General features: G+C 42.6%; 9 protein-coding genes across 9 annotated transcripts; 4 read left to right on the top strand and 5 right to left on the bottom strand.

The window, feature by feature from the left end:
• Nucleotides 1–191: 191 nt before the first annotated feature.
• On the top strand, nt 192–1,125 carry ATC70_005794 (Ysc84 domain-containing protein; the record flags this gene model as incomplete). The annotated part of the gene is made up of 8 exons (XM_064825077.1): nt 192–246; nt 312–369; nt 435–465; nt 528–607; nt 683–735; nt 797–861; nt 928–992; nt 1,056–1,125. 8 exons carry the CDS (start codon nt 192–194, stop codon nt 1,123–1,125), a joined length of 477 nt encoding a protein of 158 aa, XP_064680454.1.
• A 266-nt stretch (nt 1,126–1,391) lies between these two features.
• Nucleotides 1,392–3,495, bottom strand: ATC70_005793 (uncharacterized protein; the record flags this gene model as incomplete). Its single annotated transcript, XM_064825076.1, has 4 exons — nt 1,392–1,565; nt 1,632–2,699; nt 2,753–2,858; nt 2,915–3,495. The coding sequence occupies 4 exons, from the start codon at nt 3,493–3,495 to the stop codon at nt 1,392–1,394; spliced, it is 1,929 nt and encodes a 642-aa protein (XP_064680453.1).
• Nucleotides 3,496–5,668: 2,173 nt separating this feature from the next.
• ATC70_005792 (uncharacterized protein) lies at nt 5,669–6,228 on the top strand (the record flags this gene model as incomplete). Its single annotated transcript, XM_064825075.1, has 2 exons — nt 5,669–5,737; nt 5,869–6,228. The coding sequence occupies 2 exons, from the start codon at nt 5,669–5,671 to the stop codon at nt 6,226–6,228; spliced, it is 429 nt and encodes a 142-aa protein (XP_064680452.1).
• A 336-nt stretch (nt 6,229–6,564) lies between these two features.
• Nucleotides 6,565–6,858, top strand: ATC70_005791 (uncharacterized protein; the record flags this gene model as incomplete). The annotated part of the gene is made up of 1 exon (XM_064825074.1): nt 6,565–6,858. One exon carries the CDS (start codon nt 6,565–6,567, stop codon nt 6,856–6,858), a length of 294 nt encoding a protein of 97 aa, XP_064680451.1.
• A 124-nt stretch (nt 6,859–6,982) lies between these two features.
• On the bottom strand, nt 6,983–9,799 carry ATC70_005790 (uncharacterized protein; the record flags this gene model as incomplete). Its single annotated transcript, XM_064825073.1, has 8 exons — nt 6,983–8,211; nt 8,265–8,315; nt 8,465–8,561; nt 8,616–8,964; nt 9,024–9,127; nt 9,181–9,506; nt 9,563–9,641; nt 9,698–9,799. 8 exons carry the CDS (start codon nt 9,797–9,799, stop codon nt 6,983–6,985), a joined length of 2,337 nt encoding a protein of 778 aa, XP_064680450.1.
• A 479-nt stretch (nt 9,800–10,278) lies between these two features.
• On the bottom strand, nt 10,279–11,475 carry ATC70_005789 (uncharacterized protein; the record flags this gene model as incomplete). The annotated part of the gene is made up of 3 exons (XM_064825072.1): nt 10,279–10,733; nt 10,856–11,344; nt 11,427–11,475. The coding sequence occupies 3 exons, from the start codon at nt 11,473–11,475 to the stop codon at nt 10,279–10,281; spliced, it is 993 nt and encodes a 330-aa protein (XP_064680449.1).
• A 2,384-nt stretch (nt 11,476–13,859) lies between these two features.
• Nucleotides 13,860–14,801, top strand: ATC70_005788 (uncharacterized protein; the record flags this gene model as incomplete). Its single annotated transcript, XM_064825071.1, has 4 exons — nt 13,860–13,894; nt 13,959–13,996; nt 14,063–14,138; nt 14,198–14,801. The coding sequence occupies 4 exons, from the start codon at nt 13,860–13,862 to the stop codon at nt 14,799–14,801; spliced, it is 753 nt and encodes a 250-aa protein (XP_064680448.1).
• A 39-nt stretch (nt 14,802–14,840) lies between these two features.
• On the bottom strand, nt 14,841–23,252 carry ATC70_005787 (Glutamine synthetase; the record flags this gene model as incomplete). Its single annotated transcript, XM_064825070.1, has 1 exon — nt 14,841–23,252. The coding sequence occupies one exon, from the start codon at nt 23,250–23,252 to the stop codon at nt 14,841–14,843; it is 8,412 nt and encodes a 2,803-aa protein (XP_064680447.1).
• Nucleotides 23,253–23,694: 442 nt separating this feature from the next.
• On the bottom strand, nt 23,695–24,576 carry ATC70_005786 (uncharacterized protein; the record flags this gene model as incomplete). The annotated part of the gene is made up of 3 exons (XM_064825069.1): nt 23,695–23,806; nt 24,165–24,502; nt 24,565–24,576. 3 exons carry the CDS (start codon nt 24,574–24,576, stop codon nt 23,695–23,697), a joined length of 462 nt encoding a protein of 153 aa, XP_064680446.1.
• Nucleotides 24,577–26,611: the final 2,035 nt, after the last annotated feature.

Below are 26,611 nucleotides of genomic sequence, written 5' to 3'. Positions count from 1 at the left end.
ACTGTAAATATCTCGTAATTAATTAAAACCACCCTTTAATATCGTTCATTGTTCAGTTCTGTCAATGAAGCTCACCTGGACAGACTGCTTTTATGTTTTTCCGTCTCTGGATTTAATTTGAATACAAACAATCCATTGTTGTTTCTTTTATCTCTCTTTTTTCCATAAACTCGATATCAACGTGTAAAAATATGAAGTTTGGGTTCTTTTCGTCAGACTACAGTGATCAAGGGACGGCAGATGATGGTTTGTAGTCTTCTCGGTAATGGCCAATGGGCGCATACATGTACTCATGATATGCAACAATTCAGGAAGCTGGAAGTTTTGTGGGCTTGACAAGTCGCAGCGCATGTTTGCATTTGGCGGTTGGTAAGCTGTTGGATGTGGCAACTAGACTGTGTGCTTGTATGATTGACATGCGTTTTACCTACCAGTTTCGTTGCAGGCGCTCTGTTGTCTATCTTGGTAAGATAGCAATGCTATTCTCGGGAAATATGAATATTGAACTGTATACGCCGACATTGTAGTCAACCCTGATTCTTTTGGTGGGCAATGTTGTTGCTTTTTGTATTATCTATAGCTGTGGCAATATCATTTCCTTGTTCAGGTAAGGAAAATGAGGGGGGGTGGGGGGCTTTGAGAAAAGAGGTTATTCACAAACAACTCTAAATTCAATTATTAGTTTAACGTTTATTATTGGTATTCCCAAGCAAATCAAAACCATGTTTGCCCCAGGTAATTTAGACAAAGTGCATTTCCTCAAGACAATGTGCTCAAGCAGCATTTACACTCATAGTTCGTTTTTGGGCAACTGTTACTTACATCGTACTGCTTATTTTGACACTTGCCATGTCCATCTGGGTATGAACCACCAAGTATTACAGCTTGTATTGTGAAAGGTGATACTAAATCCATCGTTACATCTAGTTGAAGAACTTTGCATTGTCGATTGTCTTGGTTTGTATCCAGTTTGCTGCCCTTGTTTGGTATTCGTAAGTGTTTCTCTAGACACAATCTTATTAAGCATGAAATCTAACGTTTCATCCGAATTGCAGAGCAAGTTATATACCTTACGGTCGTGAAATTATCCGTCGTTTCTTTGGAAGCTGTGTAACTTCCATTTAATTTGATTGTGGAGAAAATTAACAATAAAAGATGTACATACAACAGTAATTTGAAAGGGTTTATTCAGTTGCATTTGTGTAAAAAGACCAAGCCAACATTCTTTCGCGTGTAATAAAGCCGCTCGGTGAGATCTGTAATACTGCCATGAACACCTTTGATAGTGGATGAGTTCGTCATGTGTTGAAGAGTCGCGTTCTAATGTTGGGTTATTGCCATCGTGTAGGTTTTCTGATGGGTCTATCGCCTTTGATATGGATGCTCTTGAGCTACGACTTATTTTCATCGTTACTCTTGTCATCATCGCCCTCTTTCACCTTATCTCTAGCCTCTAAAAAGAACATCAAATCACGAACTTGGTCGCCGAGTACTTTTAATGTAGCATCCTTGTCATCTGCATCTTTCTTGAGCAATTCGTTGTTTCTGATTAGGGATTTTGTGAGCTATTCAATGGAGGAATCATGCATTAGTATATATACATCCAAAGTGCACAATTCGCATTGCATTACCAGTTTTTCTTCATTCAAATTCTTTTGCATCGCCTCATATTTGTCCTTGTAACTGAGTGCTCTCTTGTCAGCCTTCTCCTTTTCTTTCTTGACATCAGTAATAGCTATATCCAGAGATATTCCCTTGTCAATCAGTTCTGTTTTATGCTTTTTAGCTGCTTCAATTTCTTGGCTGATGGTCGACACTTGGCTCGTTAAGTTGGACAGCTCCTCCGTCAACGCGTCTAATTGCTCCTCGTAGTACATTCGCTGTGAATCCAATTGCGATGTAAGCATGTAGGTATAATCCACAGATATTGAATCTAATTTCCCTTGCTGATGACTGCCCTGAGCACCCAAATTATCTGCGCTGCCAGATCTACTGCTGCCAAATCCACCGACAGCTGCTCCATCATGACCGTAGCCACCAGATCCTGACCCAATATCCAGTCTCATCATGGACGAGTGAATTCTCTTCATATGACCGCTGTCTTCTGGAGCTACAGAGTTGTTTTCGCTGCGACTGGGCAATTCGACAATAGCACCATCCACGGTATTCTGTATCAATCGATGCACATAGCCATCTCCCAAGTAATCCCATACACGCTGTGTCTCGATCTCCAATGCGTATAGGTGATTTGTCTCCATGAAATGATCATACGCATGCGCCTCTTGGTATCTTCCACAACCCACATGTCCACAAACCATGCAAATCCATAAACTCTCCGTAGAGGAGCACTCAAAACATTCGCATTGTACTTGCTCGTATTCATAGTGCGTGTTCTTCTTGGCTGATGATGCTGACAATACAGGTCGTTGCGAATAGCGGCATACAGGACATTGATTATGGCCCCATTTATCGATGCAGTAGCATTGCGTTGTGTGATGGCACTGGATATGCTGTAACCCCGTGATGCTTTCGTCCATGCGTTCCAAACACACAGGGCATGTCGGTAGCTCTGCCATATCCTGTATCTCGTGTGCTATATCTTGACTTAATGTCTCGTTTAAATAGGGGTATGATTGAGGTGGAATGGCGACTGTTTCGACTGTATTGGATTCTAGGTATACAACATGACTAATTTCAGGCTGTGAATTTGTTAATAATAGCTCTTGGATCCATCTGATCAGGTAGTTCCCACCTCTGTCATGTTGAATCGTCTTCCATTGAACTTTTGATAGCAAGCAAATGCTGATTGTCGATCTTTGAACTTGAGTAATACTGTGTATTTGTTGGGCGAGAAATCTCTATACAGCAGTGTTCAATACATATGCTTTGCATGGTCATTATATATGTGCCTTACCGAATGAAGCGATAGCGCTCGATATGCGAGTTTGCTGATCCAAGAAAATCTGTGAAATCTTTGAAGGTCATGTACGAGGGCACAGCCAATATACACAGTGTGGTATCTTCATCTTGTTCAGTGGTTGATGCATTCAATGATTGTTCTTTTGCCAGTTTCGTATCTGGTAGCTCTTGCTCTGTTAATGAATGATGGCTCCTATATAGATGCATGACCCCATAGCCCAGATGATGCGTCGATTCATCCATGCGCTTCTTTTTCTTTCTGGTATTGTGAGCTGATACATCCATGGCTGTCATCTCGATAGGCCCAAAGCGAAAATCAATTTGACCTTCTAAGCTATGATTTGAGTGAGGCTTTACGTTGTGAATGGGAGTTGGAGGAGCGTGCTTTTGTGTTGACTGCGGTGGTTGTGAAGACCTTCTTCGTAATGGGGGTGCTTTGGCATTGCTGCTGTGTTTATAGTTGCTTAAATAGCTGGTAATCTGTACATTGATCGCTGGAAAGGAGCCAAAAAAAGTGCTAGGAAGGTCGAGCTTTTCGGGTGTATACAAGACACATTTCAATTTATAATAGAACATGGAGAACAAGCAAAGTCTATGGACTCATGTGCCTCTTGAAAGCCTAAATACGTGCGGTAGAATGTTACACTTCAGTCACATTTGTACTAGCCGATCTATCTCGCTACACTTAATGTCAGCGCGTCGCCCTGCGAGTTCTCGCCAAACACATTTCAAATCAGATATTATAACATTTTGGTATAGGAAGTAGATTTTAAACAACCCATTATTAGCTAGTAAAAAAAAAAGTTATGTCAGAGCCAGGAGGAGGAGAGGAGGCATCTCCCTCAGCATCCTTTTTGCTTACACTGATATCAAACGAAGCCTATTATTGGGACAATGCGAAAGAAAATTCAAGTTTTATGCAGCATTTGTACATCACAATCGCCATTTTCTGATAGTAGAGTTGTCGTATCACTCACTGCTGCTGCTGCTCTTAATAAGATGGCGACATAAAGCTGGTCATGAGCAAATACAGGACTTGTGTAAGATCTACAGCGATTTTTTTGAGATATTGTCATTGCAAAAGACATCTTCATGAGGCAAAGCTCCCAAAAAAAAAGTACTTGCGCTAAGCAATTGTCCTTTTAATTTCATGATCCCCATTTGATTAGCATCGCAATCATCATTGTCATCAACAGAAAGGCATTTAGGTCAACCAGCAGCAATGCCACCCGCTAAACCTGATTCAAACTCAGCTTATTTTTTTCTGTTCAAGATTGGACAGATATCGTCTTTTTTCGACTTTTTTAATCTATTTTGTGATATTCGACTATATAAACTGTGATGATCACCCTACGCCTCCTGATAGATTCTTGAAGTGCTTTTCAAGGCGCTTCCAATGGTGCTAACTGTAATAAATGTTTTGACTGAAACTATTGAGCAATTTCATAAGATTTGAAAAGAGGTTTCCAGCAAAAATAGCCAGATTTTGCATACGGAAGCCTCATAAAAGAGGTTTCAAAGGTTGGTTTAGATTGAGAGAAACATTTTGAATTAATTAATCTGCCATTTATTATCACGAACAATCGTTGGCATTCCAATGTCTAAAAAATATGAAAAGTATGCCAATTATATCATCGAATATAAAATTTGTATTTTTTTTTTTAATCTGAAATATGTCTCAAATAAATAAGCAACAATTGTACCGATAAAAATACAATTATGTCATTAACTGGTAGCTTTCAAATTTTATCGGATTTCACAAGAACAAGAAAAGACTTATTTGAATAAGATCAGACAGAAAAACTAAAAATCATCTATTGATGAAGATAAGAGTTATCCTATTTATACTAAATTCTGGATATCAAAGTAGCAATGCAGTATCTTATACAACGCTTATCACATCTGACGAACCTCAGTACCTTGATAGTTGAGATGCACTTCAATTGTCATAGCTTGTCCATGTAGTTGTACGACACAGACATACTTACCTATCATCAAGAATACTTTAATCTTTATAGACAATTGTAGTCCTTTTGGCGGCACAATGCAACTATATGATCTAGCATCCATTAAACACTTTCATGCGAGGCGGCGTATCATCATTTCTAAACCAGATCTTTAAATGCGTAGAAACAATCAGTTCAAGCATAGATCACATTAGATCATAAGCTTTGGCATGAAACAGGATTCACTGGCGGTCCTAATTATTGCATGCTCAGGATAATAGATTAGATCTATTGTACTATGATCCAAATCAACCCATCTAGCACCTTGTCCTCATATCAAATCTCTCAGTTTGAATAGTAGTATAACACCCTCTTATTTCCAATCTAATAAACGATATTGTTTACCGGATTAACCTCATACTCTTTTTCTAAGTAATTTATTTCTGATAATCAGTATGGCTAATGCTGGCACGCAAAATGAATTTTATATGCGGCACTCTAGCAAAAGCTATCCTTTAGTATATATGTTTGGACAATTTGGCTGTAACTAAATGCATTCTTTGAGTAGGTTTGTATCTGTTAACGCTAACCAGCCTAGTTTATCACCAGAATATTTATATGCTCAATTTCCTTATTAAGAAGGCTTTACAAGTGTCTAGCTACTGTAAATCAACAAGCTCTATTTCTGATGCATAAATCTTGGGACAAGCGGCACCCCATCCTAGTACATTTGTGGCCAACCCTCACATTTAATACGTGATTTTCTTTCGTATCCAGATTTATCTGTTCCATATTATTCACAAATGGCTATTACAGATCCAAAGGGATTGCCCAAGATGGAGTATGTTCGCTTTGGCAACACGGGGTTACGTGTAAGTGTCTATAGAAGCATTTTATTACGGTCGGGCCCACATATTGAGTAGTATATACTTTTTTACAGGCACCTCGTTTTGCTCTCGGTTGCATGTCATAAGGTTTTTCTAAATGGCAATGTTGGGTGAAGGATGAAGAAGAATCTCTCGAGGTCATCGGCAAAGAAGCCTATGCTGGCATCAACTTTTTTGATACAGCTGATGCCTATTCAAATGGAGAAAGTGAACGTGTCCTTGGGAAAGCTATCCAAATGTTCAATATGCCTCGCTCTCGTATTGTTGTTGCGACAAAGGTCTTTTATACAATAGCTGGTGTTGTGGAAATTGATGTACTAGGCAGACAGCTAGATGGCGAGTCAGAGTACGTCAATTCATTTGGGTTTTCTCGCAAACATATCTTCGATGCATGCAGCGCTTCTCTTGAACGTTCTGGATTGGATTACATTGACCTGTATCAAATTCACCGCTTTGACCATGTCAGTATATCATAATGACAACGTATATGCCTAGTCTCATGTAGCATTCCTTGAACTTATAGTATACCCGTATTGAGGAGACTATGGAGGCTTTAAATGATTTGGTCAGATCTGGCAAGGTGAGATACATTGGCTGTAGCTCTTGCTATGCTTGGGAGATTCAAAAAGCAAACAACGTCGCAGAAAAGAATGGATGAATGAAATTCATTAGCATGCAAAACCTGTATAATCTAATATATCGTGAAGAAGAAAGAGAGACCATTCCATACTGCCAAGATAGCGGCATAGCTTTGATCCATTGGTCTCCATTAGCGAGAGGTCTCTTGACTGGCAGGAGCCGAGACGACTAGAATGGAATCTGATCGTGGCATCAACTTGTTCTTTGCTAAAAAGGAGAGTGCTAATAACGATGAGATTATTGACCGCGTAGCGCAAATTGCTGAAAGATCAGGTCATTCACCAGCTCAAATTTCTTTGGCATGGATGCTTTCTAAACCTCACTGCACAAGCCCTATCCTTGGTGTTGGTAACTTGGATAATCTGTATGATGCAATAGGAGCATTAGATATCAAGCTGACTGGGCAAGACATTCAGTACCTTGAAGAGCCTTATATTCCTCGCAATTTTATCTACATGTCGAAATAATGTATCGAATAATAGCTCTATGAAATATGCTGTCCTGGTTCAATTAAAGCATGAAAAGCTTGTTTATTAAATGCAAAAATGGAATTAAAAGGAACGTGGTATAATCTACTGTAAGTAGTCAATGTTAAGCATCTAAGGATGCAGCCTGAATTATGAGAACACTCGTGTTTCTTGTTCCATGCTTTAGTATGCTGTATCCAAGGCTTCCAAGTGCTACTTCATAGTCTTTGGAGTCTGTGTCAGAGGGTGTAGAGGCTGCAGAAGAGGCGGATGATGTGGGCGAAGCTGGAGCAGACTCTTTTGCGATACAATTGCGTCCTACGATAACTAAATCATGCTTATTCAAGGGCCTGGTCAGAGAATTGCTGACGGCTGTGCCATTCAGACTACTGACTTGTTGACAAGAGATGTTGGACTGCACGTATGAATCATCGAATAATCCATCCAATGTTGTGCTTTCATCATCCGTGTAACGAGCCACAGATTCATTCGTAGCGTATTTGATGTGCCTGTCTGCTCCATGTGTTACGACTCTCAGGTCTATCTTATAACACGCTTGCAATCGAAAGGCAAAGAGTAAAGCAGCTCGATCATCGTGAGTGGCATCTTTGTAGGCGACAATAATCTGAGGCGTCACATCGAGATCACCATCCTGAATCTGACCAAACCCACGGTCAATGAACAAGCCAATGTTGCAGTACTGGATCGAGAAGGCGCCATTGACAAACTCCAGCTCAGCATAGTTGCTGTCTAATAAGGCGGCTGCATAGTTTTCATTGTTGATAATGTAACGGTTGATCCAAGGCAACAAGATGATGTCAGCATCGACATCAGATCCATAATCAGACACTGTTTTGATGATATCTGATGTAGCGCACAAGTCAACATGCGTTTGCAATGAACGAATGCCTATCAAATTAGCAAATGTACGCAGCACGTTCAAGACAGGATCTTGACGCCGAGTTTCTCGTAAATCCTTGAATTTCATAACGGCAGAGGTACGTTGTGTTAACTCCAAAAGTCGCAGCGCATGCACTTCCACAGAGGTCGTTGCTTTATCTCGTTTCAACAGTTTCATCAGCGCCATGATGGATGGAATTGACTCGATGCGATTGAGCATGGTGAGTAAACGATATCGTTCGTGGCCCACTGCCTCCACAGTCGATAACTTGATGGTGCCTTTATCAACAGGAGTGTCTGGTTCTGAATCTACACGATTGTCATTTCCATGCATATAGGTGTCTTCGGCTGCATTCGCCGTTTGCTTTTGATACCATTCAGGATACAGCCATATAACGACAGGCGTTGTCATAAAGGTAGTAACGAGTGCCATGACAACCATGATGACGAACACTATGTACTGTTAAACCCGAGGACTCCCAAATGCAGCAAGCGATGGCCTTTACCTTGATCATTGAGCACGCCAGCATCATGGCCGATATTGAGGACAATCAACTCTACAAGACTGAAAGGAGGTTACAGCATTGCTCTTTGTACCACATACATGCTACTTGCCCTTTGCAGTTCATGAGAAAGCCAACCGTAATGGATTCACGGTTCGTCATGCCACAGAGTTTTGCAGCTCCTGAGCAACCGATAATCTTACCAAAGCAAGCAAGGAAGATGACGAGTATCACATAGCCCCAAATGACACCTGTATCTAAAAGACCAATCTGCGTTTTCAATCCAGAAAGAGTGAAGTACTATAGCAGCAATCTCAGGAACGCATTTCCTTTCTTTCTAAATACAGCACTTACTAATGGCAAAAACAAGATGTTGACCATATCCTCGATTTTTTCTGTGATTTTGATGGATAAACCATGCTCATGCGGCACAATCACACCAGCAATGAATCCGCCAAAGATTGCATGCACACCGATGATGTTGGTCACGAAGGCCGAGAGCAAGACAGTCATCAGAGTCACTGTCATTAACAGAGGTGAAGGGCCATTCTCGTACGAATTGGTGTAAGAACATAACCTTCGGTACAATGGACCAACAATGAATATCACAAATAGCGTGAATCCAACTGCAGTCAAAAACACATACAGTGCATCAATGCCGCCCGACGAATTCAAAAGCGCTACCACCAATGCAAGTAACACCCTAATGAATACAAATTAACCCCTTTGAACCTTACTTTCCTCCTATATGCAATATTGTACCAGGCTGTGCAATCATTGATTAATCCGCTTGCCATTGTGATAGCGCCTACTTTGGTGCGAAGTAACTTTAATTCAGCTAAAATACGGGCCAAGACGGGAAATGCCTGTATCATAAACTCGTAAATAGACGGATCAACACTTTCAGGAAGCAACTTACTGTAATTGACATGGCTACACCCAAAAAGAGCAAGAAACTTCCAAAATTGATGCTATTATCACCTTGAAGCTTGTACAGTCCAACACTCACAGCCGCACCGAGACCAAATGGCAAGGCCATGCCAGCGACAGCAATTGCCATGCTTTTATGCCAATCCTGACGGATGACCTGGATATCAACTTCAAGGCCCACTTGAAACAAAAAGAAAACCAAGCCTAATGTTGCAACCAAGTTCAAGAATGGCAGGGATGGAGGAGGGAATATAGTCTCCATGAACCCTGGAATTCTTCCCATTACTGTAGGGCCAAGAATAATACCCGCAATCACTAATCAAACACTCATATCAATGATGCGTCACTCTACTGAGCATCTGATAGCTCACCTTCTGATATAACTCGAGGCTGTCTCAAGTAGCCTAATGGAATAGCTATAATCCTACAAAAGACTAAGATGATTGTCGTCTATGCAAATATATATCAGCTTCTCAAGATGTGCGGTGCTGTCGACAATTGGTTACCTGTATAATGAACAGTACGATGGGATCAGATGGGTTATATTCAGCAGGGTTTAAGCCTGCAAATACACCAGCCTGCGATGTAGCAGCTTCAGAACTTGACATTCTTGATAGATATAGATAAAGAAAAGAGCGCCATCAGATAAATTAGGAAAAATGAAACTTGAATACCCCAAGCGTCCGGCATTGCATCTCGGAGTTGTCTACTAATGACAGTGTGGAGGGAATCGTTTTGACGTTCATACTGTGCCAAATAGTGCTTCTTTCATCACATGCCAAACATTGAGCCTTCCAATATCTTGTGCTCCGGCTGTGCAATCCAGCTTCAGCAGTAACGTATTACCCTCTTTGAATCAAATAGATTTCACAATACAGCATTTGTATTTCAACAAAATTTTTATTATTCCATGTAGAATAAAGGGTTATAGTGATAGAAGAGAAATATATATAAGCGAGAGAATTAAATATAACATTAACAGGGCAACGAATTCATAACGAAAAACCTAGCCGATAAACTATGGATCAGGGAAATAAAATCTATTGTATTAGCCAGCTTAAAGTCTAGGTTTTTCGTTACCAACAATTCATAACTTTTGTGCGAGCTCGGCTTCACGTTCACTCAAGTAACGTTCAGCATCGAGGGCAGCCATACAGCCAGAACCAGCAGAGGTGATGGCTTGACGGTAACGCTTGTCTTGGACATCACCAGCAGCAAAGAGACCAGGAACGTTGGTCTCGGCAGAACCAGGAATGGTCTTGATATAACCCTCAGAATCAAGTTCAACTTGTCCCTTGACAAGAGAGTTTGCGGGATCATGACCAATAGCGTAGAACAAACCAGAAGCTTCAATTTGGCCAGTTTCACCAGTCTTGTTGTTCTTGGTAGTAACAGCGGTCAAAAGGTTACCATCACCCAAACATTCGACAGGAGAGGTGTTGAAGTGAATTTCAACCTTCTCGTGAGCCTTTAATCTGTCACCCATCACCTTAGAAGCACGGAGCTCATCACGACGAACGAGGACGTGGACCTTGGAACCATCTACAATAATCGAATGTCTTTAGCGATCCATGGACATGATGATAAATCATTCTGAGTATTCTTCCCCCTTCTCCGATCTTCCATTTTAGTCAGTCGAAGGGGTAAGTGCCAGGTATACTTACATTTAGTGAGATAGATGGCTTCCTCAGCAGCAGAATCACCACCACCGATAACAACCAAAGGCTTGTTTCTGAAAATAGGAACAGCACCATCACAGACAGCACAGGCAGAGATACCATTTTGCCAGTACTTTTCTTCGCCGGGCAAGTTCATACGTCTAGCAGAGGCACCAGTGGCAATGACAACGGCATCAGCAGTGTCAGTGGGCTCTTCTTGATCCTCAGAACCTTCACGCCAAATCTTGAAGGGACGAGAAGAACAATCCAACTTGGTGATGGTCTCGGTCTCAATGACGGTACCACAGTTTTCAGATTGTGCTCTCATCAAATCCATCAACTCACCACCCAGAACACCCTTGGGGAAACCGGGGAAATTCTCGACATCAGTGGTGGTGGTTAATTGACCTCCAGGGGCGAAACCATTGGCCATCATACCCTCAAACATGATAGGGTTCAAGTTGGCACGAGCAAGATAAATAGCAGCGGTGTGGCCTATTCATCATCAAAAGAAAAAATTTAAGACTTTTTTCTTGCCTTGTGCCCATCATCATTTCGCATCATCCAATGTACTTACCAGCAGGACCAGAACCAATGACAGCGACTTGACGGTGTTGAGGAGCCATGTTGAAAATTGAAGTAGTAAAGTTTCTACGGGAGGAAAGAGATATACGCGAAAGGAAACGAGAAGAAAACATTATTTTCTCAATACAAGATTTCGTTTATTAAATAATGAGATAGGGGTTGGACAGGTATCTACAAGAGGTCTTTCAAATCAAGATTCAAATATACCTTTCCTTATAGACTGTGACGCTAATTACTAATACACTGGCCAATGGTGCTTGTTGTGTATTACAAAGCATGTGTCCAATCGATGCTCTTGATCGCATTTGACCCGATCTCTGGCACAGGCAACACAACGTGAATATTTCATCATACATCATCATGTGATTTACATCCCTGATAACCTGGCATTCGATGTATCTTCTACATTTGCTGAATAAGCTATTTGATGTTTGCTTTATACGATATGCCATTGCTATTGAACTTTGTTTGGCATCATGGGAACCAGATTTGCTAGTTTAGGTAACACCATCTCCGAAAATCAGATAAGCAACTTGCCCCCCAATGTAGAACTTGCTTGCATTAATGTGTCGGCGGACAGACAATAAGCGATCTATTGCAGAGAATGGCCTTCTTATCAAGTAAATCAGGCAGTGTAATATCAAGACTGTAGTATTTGAGAAAGTCATAGCACTTAACTTGAATAATCGTCTTTGAAGCCGTCGATAAGTTGTGTACATAGATTCAAAAACTTAACCAGAGGCATATGAGATTTAAAACATCGAGCACCAAGCAAGGCTCGAAAACCTTTGTTCGCACTTATAAGCATGCTCATGAGACCCTCCTGAGTGAAGAAGAAGAACATCCAGTCTGAAATCATATTAAAGAGGATGCCCCCATTCGACTCAGTCCTCAAAAGAGATTGGAGCTAATTGTTGGTGAAGATAGATGCATTCAGAATCTGCCAACTGTCAACAAGATTGCAACCATCATTCCCAATCAATATTCAGATTCAAATTTTAAGAATATCCTCGCCGCATACCAAACTAGCTATTCAGCCAGTGACAATAGTCTCTTTAAACAAATCAATGATACGCATACTGCTTTTATGCGATATTGAAGTGCTGCAAATCATGATTAGGAAGTTGCTATTACATATAATTCGGTGGTGATCCAGACTGGTTGGCGTTACCAGATATGAAAATTTCCAAAGAAAGGAACAGGAATTACTCAGGCTAATTGATAGTCTTTTCAATTCTGATCCCCATTCAGTCAGCATCCTAATCATCGTTGTCACCATCAGAAAGGCATTCTGGTCAGCCAGCAGCGCCAGAATCAATTCAAACTCAGAACATCTTTTTCTGTTCAAGATTGGACAGATCCTGCCTTTTTTCGACCCGATTAAACTATTTTGCGAAATTCGACTATATATATAGGCATAATCATCCGATACTCCCTTAAGCTTTCTAGGAGTACTTTTCATGGCGCACCCAGTGGTGCCCAGTGAAATAGATGTTTTGACTGAGCTTAGTGAGTAAAATGAGAAAATATGAAATGGAATTTTTGGTCAAAATGTCGAAATTTTGCATATGAGAATCTCACAAAAGTGGTTTTAGGGGCTGCTTTGGATCAAGAGAAACATTTTGATTCAATATATACCATAGTAAAAGTCTTTGTTTTTAAGGTGAAAAACGCAATCATTTGATGTTCGACAAAAACCATGAGGTACCCCTCATGGTTTGGAGTCGATTTTTGCGATGTTTTTTGGGTCCTCAAAAAGTTGAGCAAATGTGCCAGGAAGTTACTGCTACTCGAGTACAATTGTTTAGCGTCATTCCGGTGGTTCAGAAAGGCCTACATGTCAAGATATCAAGGCTTGAAAGCTGCCAAATTTGAACGTGAATGGCTTCTAGGGCTCTAGTGTACACTCTTGTTTGTCGTCTGAAAACACACAGTTTGTGTGAATGATGAGGTAAATAACCAGACAAAAATACTTTCTTAAAATTATTCTTTATTTAAGATGAAGATTTTACATTGTCTATTGGAAACGACACCTGTTATACTTTTTCTCCAAGCTGTGGATTTCAAATGTTGGATGAAGGCTGACTGTCGATTTTCAATGAAAACAGCGCAGGATGAAGGATTAAAAAAAGGATGAACCAAGCTTGTCTTTCATAGAGTCTTGTTATTGTTCTGTTCATTTCTTGTTTAATCTTAAATCTATGGATGGGCTATCAAGGATGGTTGATGTGTTGTATATAGTTTTTGCATGCTGAGTGTTGTCATAACAGGAGATTATTCACCTCCGAAACTGTTGACAATGGTAATGGCGTACAAATGATGAAAGTATTTATAAGCAAAACTTTTTTTCTTTGCACTTTTCTTCCTTTTGTGTATTTGCATGATTCTTTCTCGTCTGAACCAAACACGCTCTTATTTCACAAGTATGATTATCAAGCCTGTTCCATGTCTTAAAGACAAGTAAGTGTTACGATTTGTTCACATTAGAACTTGCAAATATCCAACCTATTGTTATTATGCAAAGTTACGCCTATCTTTTATTGGACCAAAAGTCAAAGCAAGGTATGTATGTTGTATAATGTTTGCCATCATTCACAAAGTCATAACGTGCATTCAACCCTCCAAAAGCTGCTGCTGTGGACCCTGTTGAACCTGATCATGTTTTAAAGGCTTTGGAAGCGTACCCAGATTACAAGCTGTCCATGTAACCATCCTGATTTGTATGTCACCAAGCAAACTAAAACTCATCAATCCATGTTATAGGGTCCTCACTACCCATCATCATTGGGATCATGCTGGCGGAAACCCCAAATTGCTGAAAACACATCCTGTCACTTGCTACGGTGGATCAGATCAAGTGGATGGCGTGACCCACATCGTCAAGGACAAGGATACCATCCAGCTAGGCGATTTGACCATCAAAGCACTTGCTACAAGTGGTCATACCATGGATCACATGTGCTACTACATTGAACACGAACAAGACCGTGCCGTCTTCACTGGCGATTGTCTTTTCAGCAGTGGCTCAGGACGCATGTTTGAAGGGTCTCCTGACAACATGTGGAACGCCATGACCCAATTGCTACAATTGCCTGACGATACCAAGGTGTATTTCGGCCATGAATATACTGTCAGCAACCTCAAGTTTGCACAACATGTGGAGAAAGACAATCAAGATATCAAGGACAAGATGACATGGGCTCAACAAACAAAATGCACGACACCATCGACCATTGCCAACGAGAAACTGACCAACCCCTTCTTGAGGGTTAATTTGCCTAAAGTCGCCAAGTTGATTACAGATGATGAAAATGCATCAGTTAGTGAAGTTTGGGGAAAATTGCGCAAAATGAAGGACCATTTTTAGTTTGTTTACGAGTAATAAAGTGTATACAAAATGCGAGATTTATTTAGACGAGGATGATTGAGATAATGATGGGACAGTGGCTGTGCTAGCAACAGGCTTCTTTTCCTTTCTTCTAGCAATACGCCTCTTGGTATAATCATTCAAGTGGTGGCTACTGTGATTACTCAAGCTGCTGCCACTGGTATTGGTTGTGCTACTACTGCTACTGGTATGAATGAAATTGTTAGGCGCTTTTCTCATCTGCACTTGCAACTGATTGCCATGCGAATCCACTGCAATGAACTTATCGCCATCCTTGTATCCGCTAGTAGTCGTGGATGCTGAATGGCTGGGGGATCCAGTAACAACACCAGAACGATGCATAGAAGGAGGAGGGTGTTGTCGATGTGTTTCAATAAATCCTTCTTGGATTGTTGGTGATTTTGGTTCATCTTCTTCTGGAATCACGGCATCTGTAGTCTTCTTTTTCTGATGTCTTGGTATAAAATCACCTTCTAGCAAGGCATGGTCTCTCAAAAACTGTGACAATTCTGTCCATCCACCACCCACCCGCACCATGACCATCTTACTCTTGAGGACGCGACAATACGCCAATTTGGGATTCAAGTTACCAAACCAATATCTACCCACTTCGCCAGGTACCATCTTGACCTTGACTCGGTAAGGTGTTTCATTGACAATACGGCCAATCTCCATATCCAAGTCGTTGTCTGGATCTGCCACGTAGCTGTTGAGAGGCGGTTTTGTAACTTTATGGGTACTTTTTGATTTCAAATGTGTCGCTGATTTGGAAGGTTGATGTGGTGGTGGTGGAGTCAAGTATCTGGATGGCAATCGGGTGGTGCTTGTGGTGCGAGACGATGAAGAGGATGACGACGTGCTGCTGGCTGTGGGCGACAATCGCTGCCTTGCTACATCTGCGCGATCGCGCAGTAAAGAAGATGCCTTTCTGGTGGGCAAAGATGATTTTCTGATTCTTGCATGCTGATCTTTACTATCCTGCGAGGTGTCAATAGTACGACTGAGCTCAATCTTGCGCGTCTTGAACTGTTTCTTAATGCTGACCCATTTGCGATCCATGTCTTGCAGCTGTGCTTGCACGGCTTCACCTCCCTTGGCTGTCAGTTCAGCTACTGCCTTGGCTTGTTCCTGGGCTAATGTCAGACTGGGTACAATCTTGCGTTCATAGTATTTGAACCGAGCATCCAACTCGATCAGTTTTGCCTGTAAATCAGTGCGACTCAATGTGCCTATCAAGGAATGGTGTGGTGCTGATTGACTGACAGCTTCTTCCAGCGAGCTTTGCAAGATTTCGATATCATCTGCTGTGCTCAAAAATACGCCAATAGCCATACACTTGTTCAGCGTGCTGTATTTGGTAGCAAACATCTCTTGTAAGCTATGGACAGATGCCTTGAGCTCGGCATGTTGTCTTGTAAATGTTACATCAGCATTAAACTCCTTCATAAGGCGATCCAGCTCTTCTAGCTCTTGCTCGATTTGAGGTAGCATCTCTGACTCGGTGGCTTTCAAGTGTTTCTCGATGTCTTGTATTTCACCTTGACGAGGCAACGTTGTCGATAATGGTGCAGCAGTTTTCTTGCCGACTGATGTAGTAGTAGGGTCTGTGTCCTCATTTCCTTCCTTCTTTTCATCATCTGTTGCTACTTGCGTCTTGTCATCGTCCTCCTCATCCGATAAGCCTTCTTCCGTTTGAGCATCATAATCATGCAGTCGCGTTCTATCCAGATAATCCCTTGTCTCACCCACCAAAGCCATCAAGTGCTTCATCTTGCGAGCCACACCCACACCGCGCGTAGTCTTTTCAATCTCGGTTTCGACTGCCTTCAAGTCAGCCTGCGTCTTTTGCCACTGGTCCTGGATGTCAGCAGTGGTTGGCTTAACAATGGCATCTACCATGTGGTGCACAATAGCTTGGTGGCACGGAACAGACTCCACTGCTTGAGACAAGTCCAAAAAGGACTGCATAACCTTCTCAAAATCGCTCATCTTCTGTGTCAAGCCAGCTAAATCCAAAGCAGTCGACTCGTGCTGATGCTCCTCCAATTCAGCAATAGCAGCTTGACAGTTCTCTAACCACAGTTTGATGTTGTCTGCGCTCTTGCTGTGACCCAGTACACGACGAACCACATCATTGACTTGAGCTGTATCTGCTAACTGCGTGTTTAGATCAGACATGGCCGTGTTTAGCTCCTCAAGCAACTGGCTGGTGTCCACATTGTATTTCTTGGAGACAGTGTCAATGCGAGACTCAATACTCATCAGTTGATGCTTGAAAGCTTGTTGCGTGGTTTCTCGAGTCATGTAAAACGTAGAAACTTGTTTGTACAGGGATTCCAAACTAGTTGCATCGGGCATAGTCGTGTCAGACACACGTTCAGTTTGAATGGCCTCCACTTCTTCAGCAAGTTGATGGCAAAAGGATGCCACCAACTGCTCGCATTCAATCACATCCACATGCTGCTGAGCCAGGTTTCTCTTTTCTGAGAGCAACAAGGTAGCTGCATCCATCTGTTGCATTAAATCGTCGTATCTCTTCCTGAATTGAGCCATATTCTTATCGTCGTCTGCTTGAGTTAGAGAAGCAGCGATATCCAGACAAGCATTAGCACGATGCCTCAACAGGGCCAGCAAGGAAGCATCTTGATCCAGCCAAGTAGGCACCGATACCGCATCCGACAATTGAAAATGATCCAAACGATCCAGCACACCTGCCAAAGCCTCGTCCTTGATGTCATTTAATTTGCTGTGCAATTCTTGCCATTGAATCAAAGACTTGATGTTCTGTTGCTGATAACTAGCCAGCGCTTGCTGAATGTGCTTCCACTGCTGTTCCAGGTGTGATTTACGGTCATCAATGGCGTGTAAATCATGCACCTTGTTCAGCTGCAAGAAGCGGTAGAAGGAGCGCTGTTCATCGTACTTTTCTTGATCCAATATCTGACAACAACTGGCGTAATCCGCATTGATCTCTTCAACAAGCGCCTTGTCCTGTTCAGCGTCACCCTGCATGGTCGTCGGCTTTTGTTGTAGCACACTGAAAGCTTCTTGTGCGCTAATCATCAGCGATTCCAAAGCAGCAGCACCTTCAGCATACTCTTGCTTCAGACGGTAATGATTGGCTTCTGTGGATCTTTGTTGCACTTGCTCCTTCAAACCATCATAATGAGCAGCTGCATCTGTCACGTCGTCAGGCCTCTGTGCTTGCAATTTAAGCTCGGATAGCTTTGTATTCAATGCTTGTAGTTCATCCTGCCATTGCGTGCACACGGACTCTGTGATCTGGTCCATGTCTTGCTGCAAAGCCTCTTGCAGCTTGTCGCACTGTGTATTGAATGCATGCAACAGACTCATGAACTCCTGGTGCTGCAACTCTTGTTGACGCTGATGCTGCACTTTGGCAATGGTATCCTCCAACTGACGCCACTTGATATCAATGTAGGCCTGCTTGTCATGAATACGCTGCACACTCTGAGCTGTATCATCCACATCATCGTCTCCTTGTTGTTGCTGAATAACGGCAATGCACTTGTTGGCAGCCACTTGCAGGCCATGGACGGATGTCGTGTAATTGTTGATGGCAGACTGCAATCCATTGATGTGAGCCACAGCCAATTTCAAGCTCTCCTTCTCTTCACTCAATGCTCTGTGCTTGGCATCAATCCATTCATCCACCACATGAGCCTCTGCAAAATAAGACGCCTCAGCAGCCTTGCGACGGGACAGTCTCTCCTTGGATTTGATAATAGACTCCAGCGTAGACCCCAGTTCTATCAGTCGAGATTGACGCGCCTTGAGCATATCTTGCAGTCCAGCATTATGGCTTGCATCTGCTTCGCGCGCACGAGGGTTGTGGTCTCGATAATGGCGCACAGGATAAACCATGGTCTTGTCAATCAGCGCATGAACTTGATCCACGCGCTGCTTGTACTCTTGCACGTCATGAGATGATGGCTGAGCCAAGGACAGCAACACTGATTTCTTGGATTCTGCCAGTGATTCCACCTGGTTGATTTCATGGAGAATGGCACACAATGCCTTTTGCTGTTCCATCACCTTGTCCAAAAACAAATCCTGCTGTTCAAGGCTGTGCTTTGTACTTTGCAGATGGGCCTTGCGACGAAAGATGGGCTCAGTCTGTTGCTGAATAACTTGATTGAGCAGTGTATCCATCGCTAAAATATGACCCGCTGTCGCTTGATGCAGCTTGTCCACCTTGTCTGCCAGATTCTCGTGGTTTGCACTAGTAGAAGGAGACCAACGCGCATACAGTTGAATGAAGGTTTCAGTTGCCAGTTCCTGGTTGGCACATGCTTTTAATTCTTCATCCACATGGGAAGCCCAATCATGACGTTCCTGTATTTGCTGAATATCATCCAATTGCATCGTCATCGTCTCTTGTAGCTTGGTAGACAGATGGAGGACGTTGTTTTGCTGTGTGTCTTCCAGAGCAGTGCCAGTAGCCGCTTTGAATGAGTCTGCGAGTGCATTGTAGCTGCTCTTAAGACCATCCTGGTCTGCTATGCAATCTTGCAGCACAAGATGACACACGCGCAGTTGTTTGGTCAATGTCAGCAATGTGTCGTTGCTTCCTCCTTCACCATCAAACGTAGAGATCCACCAAGCCTTCTGATTCATCCATTCCAGCATAGCTTCTTGCAAACCATGTAATGTTTGAGATTGATGCAGCCACATCCCATGCCATTGAGCACGGTCCTCGCATACTTGTAAATGTCGCGTGAAATCAAGCATGGACTGATTCAGCGCGTGGCAAGACTCTTCCAACAAAGCAAGTGGTTTCTCTGTGATGGAAAGATCCAGCATATCGCAGTCATCCGTTGCCATGGCGTCCTGTATTTCACTAAGCTGTTGTTTGATGTGATTCACGTCTTTATAGCAATGGTGGCATTGTATTTGCAATTCATGCTCAAGCTGCTTGCCTTGATCCACTACGTTACTATGCTGTGTCATGGTGCCAGTTGTCAGATCAAAGCTGTACGAGGTGATGGTGGTCGTCATGTCGGTGATATTGGTCGTGGTGTGTTGCACTTGTAGACACCATTGGTCTAGTTGCACGCGATACATCAAGCCAACATCCAAGCGCTGCACCATGTCAGATAGTGTATTGGATAGTGCTTGCAAGTCAGTGTACGCCTTGTAGACAGCAGTAGCTACTTCTGTTGATATCTCATCATCGTTGGTAGAGGGGCGCGTTGTACGAGCATCTTCAGGGCACACTGGATAGGGGAGCTGAGAGCCAGTTTGCACCCACAGGTGCATCACTGCTTGACTATACGCCTGCACAGCTTCTTTGAAGTGGTGATTGTTGCCCATGTGCATCACGGTACCCATGGCTTGTTGAATATCGATCTTTATTTGCTGTCCTTTGGTCTGCAACTCACCCACTTGACGCGTAAAGTCAGTCAATACCTCATGTTGTTCTAGCACTTGCTGGGCGTAGTGGATCAGGTCATTGATGTTTTGGTAGCTTTGGTTCAACGTATCCTGACGACGCTGCACATACTCTATAGCTGTCGTTGCTTCTGCTGATTGCGATGATTCTACCCGTGCAACATACATCAGTAACAAATTTATACTCTTGTCATTATAAACCTGCTTACCAAAATCACTCAGTAACTCGTTGTATACATCTTTTACAGGTTTTAGCTGCTCAGTATAAAACGCCTGTATCTTGCTGACCAAATCATCGCATTCCAGTTGTACTTGAGATCGCCAATGACCGCCAATTTGATGTGTCTCCTTTTCCTCTTCTCCCAGATCCATCATGGTGGACACTCTCCATTGTGCTTTACGAGAAACGAAATCCCATACAGCAAAGATATGGTTGGATATCCACACAGAAGCCATGGCGTGCTGTGTTTCCCAAGAGATACGGCGACTCAGGATGGCTAATCTAGAGCTATGCAGCTTGAGTGCTTCCTCCAACACATCCAATTGGTCACCCAGAGTGCCCATGCCATCCTGCAATGCAGAGACCTGAGTCGAAATGACATTATGCTGAGAGACAGATGATTGCTGCACAGCCGCTATGTTCTCTTGCAACTTCTTGTACTCGTTCTCCTTGATACCCTTCAGCTTGGCCACTTGACCATCACGCTCCTTGATTAAGCGAGCCAAATCCGTATCATCCAGTGCACATTTACCAGCAACAAACACATCCACCTTCGACCTGCTCATCGCCTTGAGACGTTCATCCACCCAACCACCCAATCGTGCCATTTCATCTTGCAACTGCTTGGCCCTCTTTTGCAACTGCAATGCTCTTCTCAACGCACTCAGGCTTTGGTCCAAAGCCTCGCCAAACAAGACCAGTGCAGATTTCCGTGATCCAATAACCATGCGAATCATCTCATTAGCATCATCATTGCCTTGCTGGTCTGATGGATGTGTGGCCTCGGGATAAGGAACACGGGCAGCCACACCCGTCACCAGTCGCACAGTGTTCTCCTGAAAAAGCATTACCTTCTCACTCAGTTCTGTCGTGGATACAGCAGACACATCGGCAGACACAATCTCTTGTCTCAAAGTCTCGCCTTCGTTCTTGAGCTGATCCGCTTTAGCCAGGAAATCAGTGACCACGAGATATTGCTCCACCACTTGCCTTGCAAACGAAATGCGATGTGTCAACTCCTCAAACCCTTCCTCAATAGCCACCTGTCTCGATTCCAAATGAGAGGGCAGTTCAATATGACACGCATCGTCCATGTCCTGATAGAGATTGACCGTGCTGGTGAATTGGCCTTGATCAAAGTGAGCTGACTGTTGTTCAAACTGAATCAAGGTGCTGATAATGCTGTTCTTGTCTTGCTGCTGCCGCTGCTGCTGTACGTGGTCGTCATTAGCCCTCCATCTCGCCTTATCATGTACAAATTGCTTGACTTGCTCGGCTACAGATCGCACCCACGCTACCGTCACATGGTACGATTGCTCCCAGGCCATACGCAGCGTCAGCATTTGCAGTTCATAGGCATGGCGTCGTAGCAGATGCATCAGTCGATCCAGTGTGGTCAGTGTGGTAAAGGTGATTTCAATGGTGGTGGTGTCGGCAGGACTGAGATCCTTATGTGTCGAGGTAAGTTGCTTGACATGCGCCCTCAGTCTCGTCATGTCCTGAGCATCAAATGCCTCCACTTCCTTCTGCAGCAGATCATGCTCCTTGTTCCACTGGTCGATTTGTTCTGGCGTGTAGTCGTACTCCACCTCCTCAAGCGCATTCAGCGACTGCTTTGCCTCCAGCAACTGTATACGCTGCTCAATCCACCCACGAATACGCTCGGCCTCCACAAACCACACGCGCACATCGTCGACCCAAGACACGATAAGCTGGTACTTGTGTAACAGAGCCTGGTAGTGCTGGTGCTGGCCATCATCCATATCATAGCGCACCAAATGATCAATGAGGGTGCCCACTTTGGTTGATCTCACTTCCAAATCATGGATACCTGCATCTGTGGTGGTTGTTTTCAGCATTTTGGCTTGGATAAACTCCAGTTCATTGCGGATATAGGCGACTGTAGTAGCAAATTCAATGGTTGGCCTTTGCATTTGAGCGGAGAGAGCTGCATGCGTTGCATCGATAGCAGAGATGCGTACAGCAAGATCGGGAGGTATGTCTGTATTGTTGATAATAGCCTGCTGAAACGACTGATACTGTGGCTGCATTTGCTGTAGGCTCGCTTCAATGTCTTCCCAACACTCTCGGCTTTGCATCGGCTCTATGCGAGGAGGTGAAGGCGATGATCGCGTAGAGGCTGTGGTAGTGGTGGTAGTGGTTGTCGAGCTTAGTGATTCCTGCTTGGCAAGTTCGGTCCATTGCTGCCACAATTGAGTCAAGGATATACCAAGGGTCAAATCAAAATCGCTTGTGGTGGTGGATTGGTTATCTCGAATGTGTAAGCCTCTGAGCGTCGCATCATCTGTCAGGACAAGTCCCTTTTGAATGGATGTTAAATAGCTGGATATATCCTCATCATCATTATAAACCACATGGAGACGATCCTCAAACACCTTCAGTGCTTTTTTGTGCGTTGTTGCATGGTTCTGGAGTTGCTGAGACAGGTTGAGGAATTGATCAGGAAAATAGCGATGAGCCAGGCACACTAAAGGTTTTGCAAGCCAGTCCATAGCTTCAGTCAGGTCCACAGGTATTGACATGAGATGAAGATCTACATACAGGGCAAGCTCCTTTTGCAACCATGCCAGCACGGTAGATGATGAAGATGTTGGAGGTGTGGATGAGGCTAGAATCATGTCTACTTTTGCAAATGCAGCAATGTAAAGAGCTGTTGTCGTGGTGGTGGTGGTAAAAGTAGAAGATGTTGAGTATGAAACGCGGGGATTACCTGTGGTCTGTTGTTGTTGATTAATATGACCACTGGCTTTCAAAATAGCACCACTTCCTTTACTCATTGCAGAGTTGATAGATGTTGAGTGAGAGAGAAAGGAAAAAGAGAAAGAAGCAAAAATAACAATGGCTCGAAAAGGGGCAAGATAAATTTTGGTTCAATCATAAACATCAAATGCTCAACTCACGAAAAATACACAAGTGTGGACAAAAACAAATAGGCTTGTTAATTTGAAGGAGCCCATGATGTACATTTGAGGCGATATTTATCTACCTACTGTTTTAAGGGGGGCTGCATGTCAATATGAAAACATACGGCCAGCCCTTGGAGACTATTTAAAAAGGGAAATTAGGCTTGTGATTGATAACAAGCAGTTGGCCCTCTCCTTATTCGCTCGGTAGATTCAGATCGATCCAAATCAGCTCAACAACATTGGGTAAGAAAATTTTTTATGACATTTAAACATTGCTTAGATTATAAAGAGATTTTATTATTCAAAAATCAATTTAGAACTTGGAGAAAGACTTGGCAGCGCTCTTGGCCTTGGAGACCTTGAGGACGTTGAAGCGAACAGTCTTGGAGAGAGGACGACATTGACCGATGGTAACGACATCACCACTATAGATAGATTGTTAGTATGATTGGAATCAAAGGCTTGGTGGAGCCGCTACCTCACCAACTACCTCATCCGTCAAAATAACTCTTTGCGTAAAAAAAAAAAATGATTTCTCTTTTATACAAAGAATTCATGATGGAAAGTAATTAAACAAGTAAACTAAAGTGATTAGACTCTAGCGGGTTTGGCGAAAACCTCTTACTTTCACAACATCAACATCCCATAAACGACATGTTGATGAAAATTTTTTTTTCAATACTGAAAAAAAAACCGCAAATCATTTGTTTCTTAACGAACAAAATAGTGATGAAATCGAGCAGCGAACACACACACACATAGACACAAACAAAAAATACTTACGCTTCAATAGCAGCGTTATCGAAAGCAGGAGAGACGTGAGCAGAGATGTTCTTGTGACGCTTCTCGTAACGGTTGTACTTGGGAACGTAGTGAAGGTAATCACGACGGACAACGAGGGTACGCTTCATCTTGGTAGAGGTGACAATACCAGTGAGGATACGACCTTGGATGTTGACTTCACCGACGAAGGGACACTTCTTGTCGATATAGGTACCGGTCTTGGCTTCCTTGGGGGTCTTGAAACCATAACCAACTTCCTTGAACCAACGTTGGTTACGCTTCTTGGAGTCCTTGGAGTTTTGGAAAATACCAGCTTGCTTTTGGAAAGCCTTCTCGGTCTAATGATAAGTGGTTAGAGATGCAATTCAACAAGACAACATGTCATGTGCAAAGTACATACTTGGTGTTCCATCTTTAATGAAGAATAATTAGAGGAGGAGCAATACCCATTGCAAAAGTCTGTTGACCTTTTATACCTCTTGAAAAAATTTTCTGTTGACCTTTCTGATATAGTCACATTCTGGGTGCGATTGGTTGATTTGGAAGCATCCAAAGCCACCGCTATGTCTCTTTCGAAATCCTCACAGATCAGAAAAACATGAATTCCGATCTACAGAGAAAAAATTTATCGTCGTCCCACACTTTGGATCCAAAATGTGTACGTTACCTGATAAGAGAACAAGGAAATCAATCATTCAATTACGCATAGAATGCCATTTTGGCATTGGCATTGAACAATCGACTTTAATGCTGATGCAATACTTCACGAAATAACATTGGGAACTTGTATTGAGCAATTGGGATAAGGGATTCTGTGAGATGTAGCATTATCAACATTCCAATCCATCGCTAGGCAGCTTGTTATCATACTCTATTGTAACCATGCAATATTAAAAAGTGATTTGATGGCAATTGAGTGTGTCCCTGATGAACGTCTGTTAAAAAGACTTGACATCATTGTACGCCCTGCTCCAAAGCCATTTAATATGGGGTTAAAATGAATTTGATTTACTCATTACATTTGCATATGGACCCAAGATTTAAACACTTGCTTGTAATATGAATCAACTGATACGAGACGATATTCACCTTGGAGCCCATCACCGAAATGTTTCTGCCCTTAAAACCATTTGACCTTGCTTTCGATAAATCACTGGAAGGAACTGGCATGTCTCGACCACAGGAATCAGTATTTCTTACATGCGTTAAGCTGTTTGATCTGGATAGACTGTGCTGTCAATAACTTTATTGGATTGCGCATGGGATTGCTTCTAGTCAAATATAGCCTCATAACTGAGAGTAACAGAAAGATAGATAAGACGTTGAGAAACGCTGTAGCCAAAACCGCTAGTAAGTCATACCTTCTTGCTTCGTATTCTATGGCGAACAACGCTCAAAATCGTGCTGCGCACTTTGACAATGAAGGGGTATAGCTTTCTTGCAAGCGCTATGTTGATGTTAGAGTTCCATATCAGGAAGATTATATGATCACGTTGAACAGTTGCTTCGCATATGACCGGATATTCAGTCGCTACATTGATTGTCAAATATTTAAGCAATCAAGCGCAACAAAACCAATATAACCAATGTTTCGACGCTATTATCTGTACAACTGTCAATTCAACCCACTTTGTCTATTAATTGAACCTTACTCCCCGGTGTTTGCTCTACAAAATGAGCTCTCGTTTTGACACCTACGATGCTTCTTTTGAAATGTTGATTTTTTAGCCCCCATATTGGAGTTTACAGTGACAAAAACACGTTTTACTTCAGTAACAGCAGAGAAACGTCCATGTGGTGCTCAAGTCTATGAAATAAATTCAGGGCGTGCAATGGTTTATAGCAATGCATAAAGATAATTTTATATGCGCTACTGTAGCAAAAGTTAGTCTTGAGTATTCATTTTTGGCCAACTTGGCTGGGGGGTGACCTATTCGGCCTTGTGGATTCACGAAAATTGATGCTAAAGCTTTAAGTAAGGCCTCAATTGATAGGCAATTTTTGGCATTACACGGTGAATAGTGCTATAGGTTTAGTAGTACTGTTTGGTGGATACTCTCTCTTGAAAACCCTCAAAATATGTGAAAAGCAGGCTTATCTAAACACAACTTGTAGATCAACTACCACGACTAGTACCGATTGATGCGCATATGAATTCTATATAAGCTTGCCAAGGGCCGAAAGCAATGACTACTATGGAAAATGATATGCTTGAACTATAATAAGATGGAAGTATACATTATACGAAACATGCACCTTGTCATACTAGAGAATGTCAATTGGTAGTAAAAGAGATGATACTTTTTAGAGCAATGCTTTTCCCTTTCATCTGCAAGATCTGATCAATAGAAGAAACAAGTTGTTCAACGAGTACGGGCCTTAAGAAATCTAAGAACGCTACAGGATGAATTTAAGGATCGAGGACGCTCGCCTAATATGCTTTTATA

The sequence above is a fragment of the Mucor velutinosus genome, assembly GCF_035048745.1.
Source record: "Mucor velutinosus strain NIH1002 chromosome Unknown tig00001544, whole genome shotgun sequence".
NCBI lineage: Eukaryota > Fungi > Mucoromycota > Mucoromycetes > Mucorales > Mucoraceae > Mucor > Mucor velutinosus.
This window is presented reverse-complemented; position numbering and strand designations above follow the sequence as displayed.